The following is a 12500-nucleotide window of genomic DNA, read 5'->3' as shown; positions in this document are numbered from 1 at the left end:
ATCGTCATGCAGAGGTAGTTGGTGGCAGAACCGCTATGCCGATACCACGCGCCGCCCACGACGCCCGAGTAGACGATGCCAGAGAGATTGCTGCACGTGGAACTGCCCCAGTGAACGAAAGTGGAGCTCTGTGTGTCTTGGATAGCCAGGTCCTGCTGTGTGTTGCTGTTCTGCAACGTCTGGATGTCGCCAGTGGTCTGTGTCTTCAAAGCGTTGATATCGTTGTCAGTCTTGGTCTTCGAGGTTTGGATGTCGTTAGCAGTCTGGGTCTTGAAGGCCTGGAAGTCGGCTTCAATCTCCGTCACCTGCTGACTGATACGACTCACCACCGCTTCCAACGGATCTGCGGCATCGCGGAGAAGCATGACGTCATGGGGTGTTGAGTCAGAAGTCTTTCCTACACGTCTCTTTTCTAACCGACTCTTTCCTACCCGTCGTGTTTTTGGCTGAGATTTGTTTCTTTTTTGACGCAAGTTCTGGTCTTGGAAAGATTTCGATCGAGAATGTCTGTTGGTCAGTTGCTCGATGGTTCTCCTTTGCTGTAGCAACAACGTCTCTTGATAGGACAGCTTGGCACCTTGTTTCTGAAGCAGGATTTCTTGGTTATAAAGTTTCTGCTCTTGGGACCGAAGCAGATTTGTCAGATATTCCAGCTTAGTGTTTTGGATTTTGAACAAGGATGCGGTTCTGGCTTCATGTTCCCTCAGCAAAGAAATCAGTTTATTCTCCAGTAGCTCCTGTCAGAAGGAAAGACACGATTCATCAATTTCATGTGACACTGTGTTTGACGTTATCAGCTTCAAGTTCTCAGCTCTGTCTCCTTTGCTGAATATTTCTCACATATACTTTCGAAGCAACCCTGTAACAATGTGTGTATTTTTGTTTTTGTTCTATAAAAAAACAAAACCAGTCTTGATCTAAGGACTATTTATGGTCAGGAATAAAAGCTGGTTCTTGTCTATGACTGTGTACGTAAGTGTTCGTTAATGGGGTGCTTTGAAGAATGAGGAAGGTATGAGCTTGCGTCGATCATCCTTTCATGAGGATGACAGTCGCATGTTTATTCCAATGCTCGTTTTTCAAATGTCGTGTGCATTGATTCAAAGCGCTTACTTCCCTTGTTTATCTGTTCTCAGTTTCACTTTTCTTCAAGCTGCACGTAGCCTAAACTGTTAAAATGTGCTTCTGCATACCTAACCTTGATTCGTTTGTTTGTTTGTTTGCTTAACGCCCAGTCCACCACGAAGGGTGATACAATTATCAGGGCGGCGGTGCTGCTTTGACATTTAACGTGCGCCACACACAAGACAGAAGTCGCAGCACAGGCTTCATTTCTCACCCAGTCACATTATTCTGACACCGGACCAACAGTCCTAGCACTAACCCCATAATGCCAGACGCCAGGCGGAGCAGCCACTAGATTGCCAATTTTAAAGTCTTAGGTATGACCCGGCCGGGGTTCGAACCCACGACCTCCCGCTCTCTGGGCGGACGCCTTACCACTAGGCCAACCGTGTTGCGGTCCTTGATTCGTTCATGACTATATTTTCTGATAGTGGATAGGTATGCAAGTTTGGCAGTTTAGTTTGTCCATTTGTGACTGAGAGTGCTACGCCTTGTCTCTCACAACTGCGGCCACTTGTTTTATAACACGATGTGCACATAGTCCAACAGTGTAGTATCAAAAAACACATGTCATCAAACAAGTCCAAACCTGAATTTCAAAGAAAGATAAAAGTCAGCTGATAAATGGTTTTGACTTTACTTTTACTTGTAGAATTATGTGCAGAGAGCCGCTGTAACATTAGCATCTTGCGTTCAAGAATCTAATAGTTACTCACGTCTTTAATAGTGGCGGTGTCTGGCACTTGTTCGGGGAATCCCTGACATGGACAGACGAGTACAAGGACGGGAATGACTATGACCAGCATGGTGTGTTGTCTAATGTGTTATCGTGAGAGTGAAAAACAGAATATAATGTGACATCAGTGTGAACGCCTGGTAGTCTTTTTTATGTATCTTGTGACACATCTGTTTTTAGATAGATAAGCTTAAAAGAACTCGTGCACTCTAGCTTAGTTATTGTTGAAAGCAGCGGATTGCGTTTTCTCACAGCCTTCAAACTTCAGATCTTGAGGAATGAGAAGTGCATGTGTACGCTGACTGATGGAGTTGTGTTTGTGTGAATAGAATAGAATAATCTTTTATTGCCACGAAACCTTAAGGCTTATACGGCACAAACCAAACAACAGAAATAAAAGAAAATCATTGTTTCTTCTTCAGAAAACAATCATGTACATTTTCACCAAGCTGTGTGTGTGTGTGTGTGTGTGTGTGTGTGTGTGTGTGTGTGTGTGTGTGTGTGTGTGTGTGTGTGTGTGTGTGTGTGTGGCACATAATTATGTGGCAATACGATACGTGTACTTTCTTTAGCAAGTAATGGCAAGGAAAGTAAATGATTGGACTGCTTTATGCGGGTAGAGTGACCAAAACAACGTAGTATGTTTAGTCCACAATAATGCTATGTCTGCGATAAAGAACCTTTCCTAAAAATATTATAGGGTTGGAATTTAAACTGAGCAATGGTTCTGAATTCTCTTTTACATTTGTCTGTTTACGTTTTTGTTGGCCACAGCTGATAAATCATAAAACATATAACATGGACAGACTAGTACCAGGAAGGGGATGACAATGACCAGCATGATGCCGCTGTGTGTTGTTTACTTTCTCGCCACCAGAATTTAAAGACAGAGGATACTGTTCTGGTACTTGTACTAACGACACAGCTACCCTTTTTATATTTAGTCAAGTTTTGATTTTTTCTCCTCGTGACACACCTGATGTTTTGAGAGATAAACACAAATGGAACCTAGGTATTGTGTATGGTAACAAACTGCGTTTTCTCACAGCCTTCAAAGTTGAAGTGTTCTGATAAAGGAAAGGTTCGTGTGTACGCTGATCACTGTTGGAGTGGGGTCGGGTTTCTCATGAGAGAGAGAAAGAGAGAAAGAGAGAGAGAAAGAGAGAGAGAGAGAGAGAGAGAGAGAGAGAGAGAGAGAGAGAGAGAGAGAGAGAGAGAGAGAGAGAGATGATGGGGGGACGCGTTTGTTTCTCAGTGTGTTCTTATCTGTATATGTGTGTATTTGAGAGACAGACAGAGACAGAGACAGAGACAAAGACAGAGAGACAAAGAGAGACAGACAAACAGACAGACGGAGACAGAGAGAAAGACAGACAGACTGACAGAGAGAGACAGACAGACAGACAGAGAGACAGACAGGCCGAGGGAGGGAAAGAGAGAGAAACATAGAGAGAGAGAGAGAGAGAGAGAGAGAGAGAGAGAGAGAGAGAGAGAGAGAGTGAAAGAGAGAAACATAGAGAGAGACTCTGAGAGAGAGTGAAAGAGAGAGAGCGTACTTTGTCTGTGTCTGTCTGATTGTCTGTCAGTATGTTACAGTTTTCATGTCTAGCTGTCTGTATATCTGTTGAACTATTACAAGTAAGTGAAATATGTTTGTATTTGACTTTTTCCCGTCGCGTGTGGTGCCTCGTATTAACCCTTAACAGTTTTTATTCCCCCCTCTGCTTCTTTACCTCTGTAAACTTGTAGGGGTAGTTATTTTTCGATAATGACCCAGCAACCAAACAAATAACGACCCAGCAACAGCCTGAATCCTCGATAGTGCAATGGGTTGAGAAGTTGTTCTGTTTCGGTACTACTTTTTGCGAATGAAAAGTTCCGAACGCTCTAACGTACGAAGTATACATCTCTGGAGCAAATAATACAAACATACCGCATTTAAATTAACAACTACAGGCCTGAACACATGAATCTTCATATAAAATCCATGAGTTCGGTTGTTTTCTGAATCTAGATTTGCTGTGCTCAAACGTTCATCACAAGCAATTTCCCGCAAGGCAAGTAACTCATACTTTGTCTAGCGACAAGAGTAGTTCCCCTTCTTTTCACTCAGTTTCTTCGACAACAGACTGCAATCCGACGGTCAGTTTTCAACAATATTTCATTTAATAAACAGATCACACGCAACCAAATGCACACATCTCATCAATTTAAACAACATAAAGCGGTTTCATACACTATTTTCCCCAGAAAACTGAACTTCATACAGTTTTTAACGTTGGAACACGGGTGCAAAAGTTCGTCTGCTAGTCCCATTTGACGAAAGAACATTATCCTAAGCGATACCAAAACATATACAGAACACACAATATCTGCCTTTGCCGCCACAGCAGAATAACAGCATATCTGTGTACTTGATTTTAGTCCAAAATAGGAAAACTGACAAGAAGTGTTAACAGAATGGAATGATTTGCACGGAACTATGCAGTAATCGATCGCCTGCGCAGGTTGACTGGTTGAGTGATTCGTATTCGATCAAACTTTCGCACAAAAACCTCCTCTTTTCTTTGAATAACTGAAGAAAGGAGGAATAAAGAGGTTACACACCTCGTCTCAGTGATTATCAAAAATAATGGTCTCAGTTCGCGGTCATGAAAAAGCTCGCTAAAGCTCGCATTTTTCATGATCCGCTAACTTCGACCATTATTTTTAATAATCACTGAGACTCGGCGTGTAACCTCTACGTATTGCACTCGCTGACTGCTTTGTTCAATCACAATGGGTGTGTCCCTTCGATTGTAAAAGCAAACCTATTGTTAAAATTAGCCCATTATCATGCTTTTGGTTGATATATAATAAAAAAAAAGTAAAATGTATCTTGCTTGTTTCCGGTGACAATGCACTTTATTTTTAAATTCTAACTCTGTCAACTTGCTTGGTTTCTTGTAGGCATACCTACGGAAAGGGCAGGAACTCGTGTAAGTTGCGTCACTCAGTTGTCGGAGAAGAGTATCGTCCCTTCTGTCGTCAACGCAGATAGCATTTTTGTTTGTTTTGGTATCATGTTCGTTTGCTTAATTTTGCTTTTGTTTTGAATTTATAGCTGGGAGGAAACAATATGATCACTCGGGAGCACATATTCTTCTGTTGTTCTGTTACAATTATGATGGAACTATTTAAACGAAGACACGATTTTTTTTAAACAGACACACAGTTCCACGCTTACAACAATAGCATCACTTCTCACTCAAGTCGCATTCTTTTTCCATTTTAATGTATTTAATTTTTTTAACGAAAATCAGTAAAAGTCATACCACCGATACAAAGCTGCATTTACCGAAGTCGTAACATACAGTCGCAACAGTGTACAATCGATGTCCTCAGAACAAAAGTTTCTCGTGATTCTTATAACTTAGTCTGATTTCTCTAACACTCTCCTCAATACAAATAGCAGAATTCAGTTATAGGTCATACTCATGTCATTTTTCTGTGTTTTCATTGCTGGAATGATAGCTCATAACACCCAACCACAAGCACTGTACGTTTCTGCAGGAAGGTTGGGCGAGTCCTTCGAATAAGGACGACTGTCACTCCTGTCACTTTCAGAGAACTGCGCAATAGTATATATATACCAGATACTTATGCGCATGCGCAGAGTGTCATATCACGTGAGCTAATTGGCGGTAGAAACGCGTAGCCGATTTTTCGCTCTGTCAAATCGATGTCCACCCGGACAATCAATATAACCATTGTCATCTCGTGTGTTAATCTGAGGGTGTATGAGGTGGCTTCTTCTCCAAGTCGCGTAGTCTTTGAGAAAAAAGGTTAGTCGTTAGTCTTCAAGAACATCTTTGACACTGACGAGTTTCGTGTCACTCGTGACATTGCCAACCACGTCTGTTCGGGACAATGAGTTTATCGTTTCTATACGGCGTCATCGCAGAGCAAAAAAAGCGTGTTTCTATGTCGTCATCAGCGCCTCCAAACATCATGACATTATCACCATAGAATACGTCATCATACACTGGAAGCCACACCTCAAATATATTATTTTATGTAAATTCACCAAGACAGGCATATCTGAGACGTATATGTCGTCATACACACCCTAGGAACGTCTTTCATTTTTCTGACGTAATAGACGCGGGAAAATACGATGTCACTTCTGCCACTCAAACTGTGTCTACATGACACAACCTTCTCTGCGTTGCTTTCATAAAATAGGATTTTCAGGGAGTTGAGTTCTGGAAGAAGGCTTTCGGTCTGCCATCATGCAACTCTCGAAGGAGTCATCATCACATATTCAGAATCAGCACGTCACCAGTGACACTAAACTTAGACGTCATCACAGATCAAAAGAGTATCTCACAAAATGACGCTTAACGGGGTCGTCACCACAGCTGAAAACAGTACGTTACCAATGACGCTAAGCGGAGAAGTCATACGTCACCAGTGACACTAAGCGGAAAAGTCATACGTCACCAAAGACACTAAGCGGAGAAGTCATACGTCACCAATGACACTAAGCGGAGAAGTCATACGTCACCAATGACGCTAAGCGGAGAAGTCATACATCACCAATGACGCTAAGCGGAGAAGTCATACGTCACCAATGACGCTAAATGCCGATATCATGAGGACGAGTTGGAACGTTTGCTGGGCGTTTTTCCTGAAATCACCTTCTGGATGGCTTGCTTGAATCTGGCGGAGGAGCTAGTCTTTCTTTGCCTCCCTTCTCGCTGTTGCTTGGATTTCCTGAAGTCTTTGTAGAGGTCTTGAAACATTGAAGCAATGGATTCCATCATGCAACCCTCGGATGCGGACACCTCGCAGTAGCGGCACCCCAGCTCGTCCGCTAGTTCTTCCCCTTCTGCTTCGGATACCTGTGGCAACAGAGAGAGGATTAATGTTCGACTGTAGGCTGTGTGTGTGTGTGTGTGTGTGTGTGTGTGTATGTGTGTGTGTGTGTGTGTGTGTGTATGTGTGTCTGTGTGTGTGTGTGTGTGTATGTATGTGTGTGTGTGTGTGTGTGTGTGTGTGTGTGTGTGCGTGTGCGTGTGTCTGTGTGAGAGAGTGTGTGTGTGTGATTATTGTTTTATTCCTTCATTTACGTTTCATTTTATGTCATTTGTATATCCAATCGCGGTGTGTGTGTGTGTGTGTGTGTGTGTGTGTGTGTGTGTGTGTGTGTGTGTGTGTCGATGATCGAGCGACCACGTGTGGAGACAACCCCCTGGCTCGTGATTGGCGTACAATGTCACGTACGTGTAGCTTGCCTCGGCGTAAATATGTAAAAAAAAAAAAAAAAAAAAAACAACAACAAGGGATATAGCCACTAGTTTCACAACCCATTGAAACCCGACAGAGTTATTTTCGGAATTCGTCAATTTCTTGTGTATCTTCCAACTAAATCTTATATAGCTTTTACTCTCCACCAACATTCTGACCTGTCTGTCGTGGAGTAGATCGTTCTTGTTGGCGACCAGTAAACCGATGATGGATGAACTCTTGCGGACATTCTCCACCTGCCGTTTGATTTGCGCCACCTCGTGAAAGCTGAATCTGTCTGTGATGGAGTACACGAAGATGAAGCAATCCGCCCACAGCGCGTACCCGTCTTTCCACGGGTATCTACCCTGTTGACAAAAATAGCTTGATAAATATACCGGGGGAGAACAACAACATCAAAACATAAACATTCTCAGCATTGAGTCTTGGTGAATAATAGCAAAGACTAATCTGTGTTCAAGTATTGATTGTCGCGACATATGTCGCGCTACTTTACGTATACTGTCACCTGGTTGTCACGACATAAGTCGCGCTACTGGCTCAGTCTGTTTGGTCGGTTCCGATTACCTCCCATGGATGCGTAAACCTATATGACCGTTTTTCGTTAATTTTCTCTCTGTTAATTCACCAGTGGCTATGTAACATGTGATACAGAATTGCACCAGTTTAAGGGTTAAGTATTTTAGGACACAAGATTTGATTACATTCACGCATTTAATTTGGACATTTAATAAGCTGGTGCATATATGTGTGTGTGTGTGTGTGTGTGTGTGTGTGTGTGTGTGTGTGTGTGTGTGTGTGTGTGTGTGTGTGTGTGTGTGCGTGCTCTTATCTGCTCGTTGTCCGTTGTCCTTTCCCTGTTGTTATTTGTTCTTCAAAATATTTAATATACAAAAGACATTTTTATTCAAAAGGAAACAAGACATGTTTTCCGAAATACATCATCCCACGTATGTTCGCATATCTGTGAGTTACAATGTTCCAACTGCCTGATCTTTACTTGCAAAATGAAGTCATCCCTTACCTGTCCAGCTGTGTCCAGTATCTCCAGTCTGACGTCATCTTCATCAATGACTGTCTGGTACTTGTACACACTCTCTGCAACATGTCAACAGACACAACATTTGTTTTGTAGTTTGAATCTATCTATAACTTTCACTGCTCCGATTAGGAGCCTCTGACTAAATAGACCAACTCGCTTGACAAGTGTCTGGTCGTTTTGGAATGTAATAAAGAGAACTATCAAAGCTTCACTTGGCCAAGCTCGTTTTCTTTTTAAAAGTTCCAATAAAGAACTTTCTGGTTTGAAAACAGAGAACTATATAGTCCCCTGTTTGCGTCAAATATATCATGACGCCATTGTCCCTTATCTAAAGCGTTGTTTTGGTTATTCTTTGAAACAAGGAAATCTCGTGTGTACACGCAAGCACAAGACTAAGTGCGCACGGAAAAGATCCTGTAAGCCATGTCAGATTTCGGTGGGTTATATAAAAAAAAAATACCCAGCATGCTTCCCCCGAAATCGGCGTGTGGCGGGGTAAAAACGGCCATACACGTAAAAATCCACTCGTGCAAAACGTGAGTGAACGTGGGAGTTTCAGCCCATGAACAAAGAAGAAGAAGAAGACCTGGCGAAAATGGAAACATGTCTACCCTTTACCCAGCATGGATTCAAACCCCGAACTTTCCAGTTTGGAGGCCGACGTCCTTACCGCTCGGCTATTGCGCACGTCACACTACAGCGTCGGTTTAAAAGCACATTCTTTTCAGTGTTAACAATTCGACTTAACGTCTCACAGGTTGTCAGGATTGTACATGGGATAACATCTTACAACATAAACATATGCCATAAATCAACAGGCTGGTTCATTCGTGAGAAGAGTGGGAAATCTTTTGAATTAATTCCGTAATTGACACCTATGTCAATCTAGTAAATCCAGAAAGAAAAAAAATAATAAAAGAACACAGCCACGCAATTGATTTTGTCTGTATTTAATTTTTGCTGAATGTCTATCAAAGCTAATTTACTCTAAGTAGGCCTTACGGTTGACCTAAGAGAGAAGAACTACCAAACACAACATGAAACTTCAATTCTTCGCAATGTGACAGGGGAGGCTACCGCTCCTTTCACAGCAGACTCTGCACCCGAGTTGTTGGCCTTTAAAAGTCAACACCAGTGGATTGTAGAATTCTGTTTGTGATGGGGTCTGGTGGTTTCCGATTGTCTGTATGTTCATGGAAACCTTTCACAGCAGACTCTGCACCCGAGTTGTTGGCCTTTAAAAGTCAACACCAGTGGATTGTAGAATTCTGTTTGTGATGGGGTCTGGTGGTTTCCGATTGTCTGTATGTTCATGGAAACCTTCGGGTTTGCATAACAGTTTTTATAGGGCTAAGAAATTAGCCCTAACATTTTCAATCCTGTTTGATTGCACTTCGCTTCCCGAGGTGATCGTAGTGTTTCAGCACACGGTTACATCTGGCGCTTGCGAGCATGGATGGGACTCGGCATGATATGTTCAGGTAATGGCATAATATAACCACTGAACATTTTTGTGCTGTTCCCATTCTGCGAACTTGGGATGGACAGTGGTCCCCCGGTTCGGAACTTCGGGACAAAGTTCATTTCAAACGGGGGCGATTGTGACAGGGGAGGCTACCGCTCCTTTCACAGCAGACTCTGCACCCGAGTTGTTGGCCTTTAAAAGTCAACACCAGTGGATTGTAGAATTCTGTTTGTGATGGGGTCTGGTGGTTTCCGATTGTCTGTATGTTCATGGAAACCTTCGGGTTTGCATAACAGTTTTTATAGGGCTAAGAAATTAGCCCTAACATTTTCAATCCTGTTTGATTGCACTTCGCTTCCCGAGGTGATCGTAGTGTTTCGGCACACGGTCACAGCAAGAAAACAAGCTAGTTATCAGCATGAAACAAAAAGTGGTCCATATTAGGAGCCCTTCCTCTATGTGTCCAAATGAAAGCCTGCCCAGATCTGAGATGGTGAGCCAAACTGCTTAAGCGGGAAGGACTGTGCCTGTCATTTGAATCAGAGAAGCGGGAAGCGGGGGAGGGAGGGGGAGGGGGGGGTGGTGTGTGTGGCGAGCCGGCTAATTCATAACATATAAAACCGTCCTGGGAACGGGTGAGGGGAGTTTCACTGAGCACTTGCAACCACGATTCGATACTTTCTGAATGGTCGTTCGTTTATTGCCTCGCAATTATAAAAGCGTGCGCTTCCTGTAAACGGTGACCAGGGGGGAGCGAGAGGGTGTTTGTACATTGGTCAGTTAATGGTGTTAATAGGTGGAGGTAGCCAAATACTGAACAGGGAGGACCTAAAGTGAAGTGTTCATAGTTACGCCCCATCTGCAGAAAGACAAACAGACGTAAATGGAAAGGGCTACACCACTGCTTGCACTGCAGTAATGATACAGTCAAAGAGAGAATGGTGTGGTTTAAAGGAAGACTATTGATCTGAGAGCGGAGTGGCGCAGTGGTTAGAGCGCTTGCCTCTCACGCTGGAGGTCGTGGTTCGTCCCCCACTCGGGGACAAATACAAATACCCGATTTTTCCGAGCGCTCTCCAGTCCACCCAGCTGGAAATGGGTACCTGACCCTATTCAGGGCCGGGGAAGGCAAAGGCAGCGAGGGAGAGGAGATGGGCACCGCCCTCATAAAAAAGCTGGCCCCCAGAAAAGTGGAGATCTCTAACATCTCTCTCCCCTACGACCAGATGGTTATGGGAATACCTTTACCTTGACAAATAAAACTCAGCAAATTCCTGGTAAGAATATAATGTGATGAATTTGGGGAATCTAATATACCGTCATTTAGACGCACGTGGCACGATTTGCTTCAAAACGCACATGCACAAAAAGTATGCTAATCTATTCAAGAGTCAAAGTGCGCGCGTGTGCATCAAGACGCTGCTTCTCTCCTGTGCTGAAGTTTAACAATGGTGCTGAGCCGGTTTACGCCAGTTGTGCCACCAGGGATCCAGCGGCCTGACAACATGTTAACATTGAGTCAAGTGGCCAAGAGAAATAACAAGCAAGAGTGCGCTTTTCATTGAATTTAACGACAATTTTTGAATATATTTGCTTTTGCAATGTGAATACAATCGTGATGCTTGGTAACATAATGTAACACCTTGTACCTCATCGCCTAAGTTTCAAGCGATCTGATTGCGTTTTTCCTTGGATATAAGAACTTTAACCTTTTTTTCACAAAAGAACAGTAGTAATGTTGAACAGTGGACAATATCTGCTGCGTGTGTAGGGGTGTGTGTGTGTGTGTGTGTGTGTGTGTGTGTGTGTGTGTGTGTGTGTGTGTGTGTGTGTGTGTGTGAATAATATAATACGAATACGAATAAACTTTATTGTCATGAAACGTAGTGTTTATAAGACACGGGAAGATAAATAACCAAATGATTACATTGTTTCTTTTTTTTGGAAGCAATTATATACAAATTCTCTCAATTTAGTTTGTACTTTGTCTACTTGCAAAAGTTGACTAGGTAGATTAATTTCACTCATGAAAGATTTTCGTAATTGGTTGTTTTCTATGCAGTTATCTAGAAAAAATGTATTTCATCTTCTATTACTCCACATGTTTCACATAATCTATTTTCCCTAGGTGTATTGCTGTATAGATCTACCAGTTTCAATTTTCAGGTCGTGGGCACTTATTCTCAGTTTACACAACGATTGTTTATATTTTCTTTGTTTTATGCATAACAGATATGGTTCCGTTTAATAATTTGTTACTATTTTTTGATAAAAATTTAACTTTGGTGAACTTCTTATTTGACCTTTCCAGAATTGTATATATTGGAGTTCCAATTTTTGACATAATACATATTTTAACCTTTTGACATTAAATTAAAGTGGATTGATTTTTCCACACATGATCTAATCCAATGACTTGTAACAATTGTTTTACAAATGATATCCATGGATATGTTTCACTGCCTTTGGTGTACATAAGATTATATATTTTGTTCAGATGAGATGTTTTTGGAAGATCCAATATGTGTAACCAGTACGCAATGATATTACATATTATTGTAATGCTAACTGGGAATCTTCCTAATATTATTAAACAAAATATAATAATATTGTGTGTGTGTGTGTGTGTGTGCGTGTGTGTGTGTGTGTGTGTGTGTGTGTATGTCTCTCTCTTTCTCTCTGTCTCTCTCTCTCTCTCTCTCTCTCTCTCTCTCTCTCCCTCTCTCTCTCTCTCTCTCTCTCTCTCTCTCTCTCTCTCTCTCTCTCTCTCTCTCTCTCTGTTTAACTAAAATGTGTATATTATGTTTTTACTGGCTGTTAAACTCGCACATCTGCCTACGAGA

General features: G+C 42.3%; 2 protein-coding genes and 1 non-coding gene across 3 annotated transcripts in view; all 3 read right to left on the bottom strand.

Annotated features, from left to right (window-relative positions):
* Positions 1-1045, bottom strand: part of LOC138961684 (uncharacterized) — a 3269-nt gene extending 2224 nt beyond the window's left edge. Inside the window, exon 1 of the mRNA XM_070333354.1 lies at positions 1-1045. This exon is cut by the window's left edge and continues 2224 nt beyond it. Within this exon, the coding sequence (XP_070189455.1) occupies positions 1-365 (365 nt within the window). The 5' untranslated portion in view covers positions 366-1045.
* Positions 1046-1445: 400 nt separating this feature from the next.
* On the bottom strand, positions 1446-1524 carry Trnas-aga (transfer RNA serine (anticodon AGA)). The gene has a single exon. It is a non-coding gene; the product is annotated as a tRNA-Ser (tRNA).
* A 3593-nt stretch (positions 1525-5117) lies between these two features.
* Positions 5118-12500, bottom strand: part of LOC138961683 (ras-related and estrogen-regulated growth inhibitor-like) — a 12557-nt gene continuing 5174 nt past the window's right edge. The window contains exons 4-6 of the mRNA XM_070333353.1: positions 8175-8248; positions 7309-7497; positions 5118-6744 (exon numbers count right to left, since the gene is read on the bottom strand). Of these exons, the coding sequence (XP_070189454.1) occupies positions 6493-6744; positions 7309-7497; positions 8175-8248 (515 nt within the window). The 3' untranslated portion in view covers positions 5118-6492. The remainder of the gene's footprint in view (positions 6745-7308; positions 7498-8174; positions 8249-12500) is intronic.

Source organism: Littorina saxatilis, linkage group LG3 (assembly GCF_037325665.1).
Source record: "Littorina saxatilis isolate snail1 linkage group LG3, US_GU_Lsax_2.0, whole genome shotgun sequence".
NCBI lineage: Eukaryota > Metazoa > Mollusca > Gastropoda > Littorinimorpha > Littorinidae > Littorina > Littorina saxatilis.
Note: the sequence above shows the minus strand (reverse complement) of the source record. Positions and strands in the feature narration are given on the sequence as shown.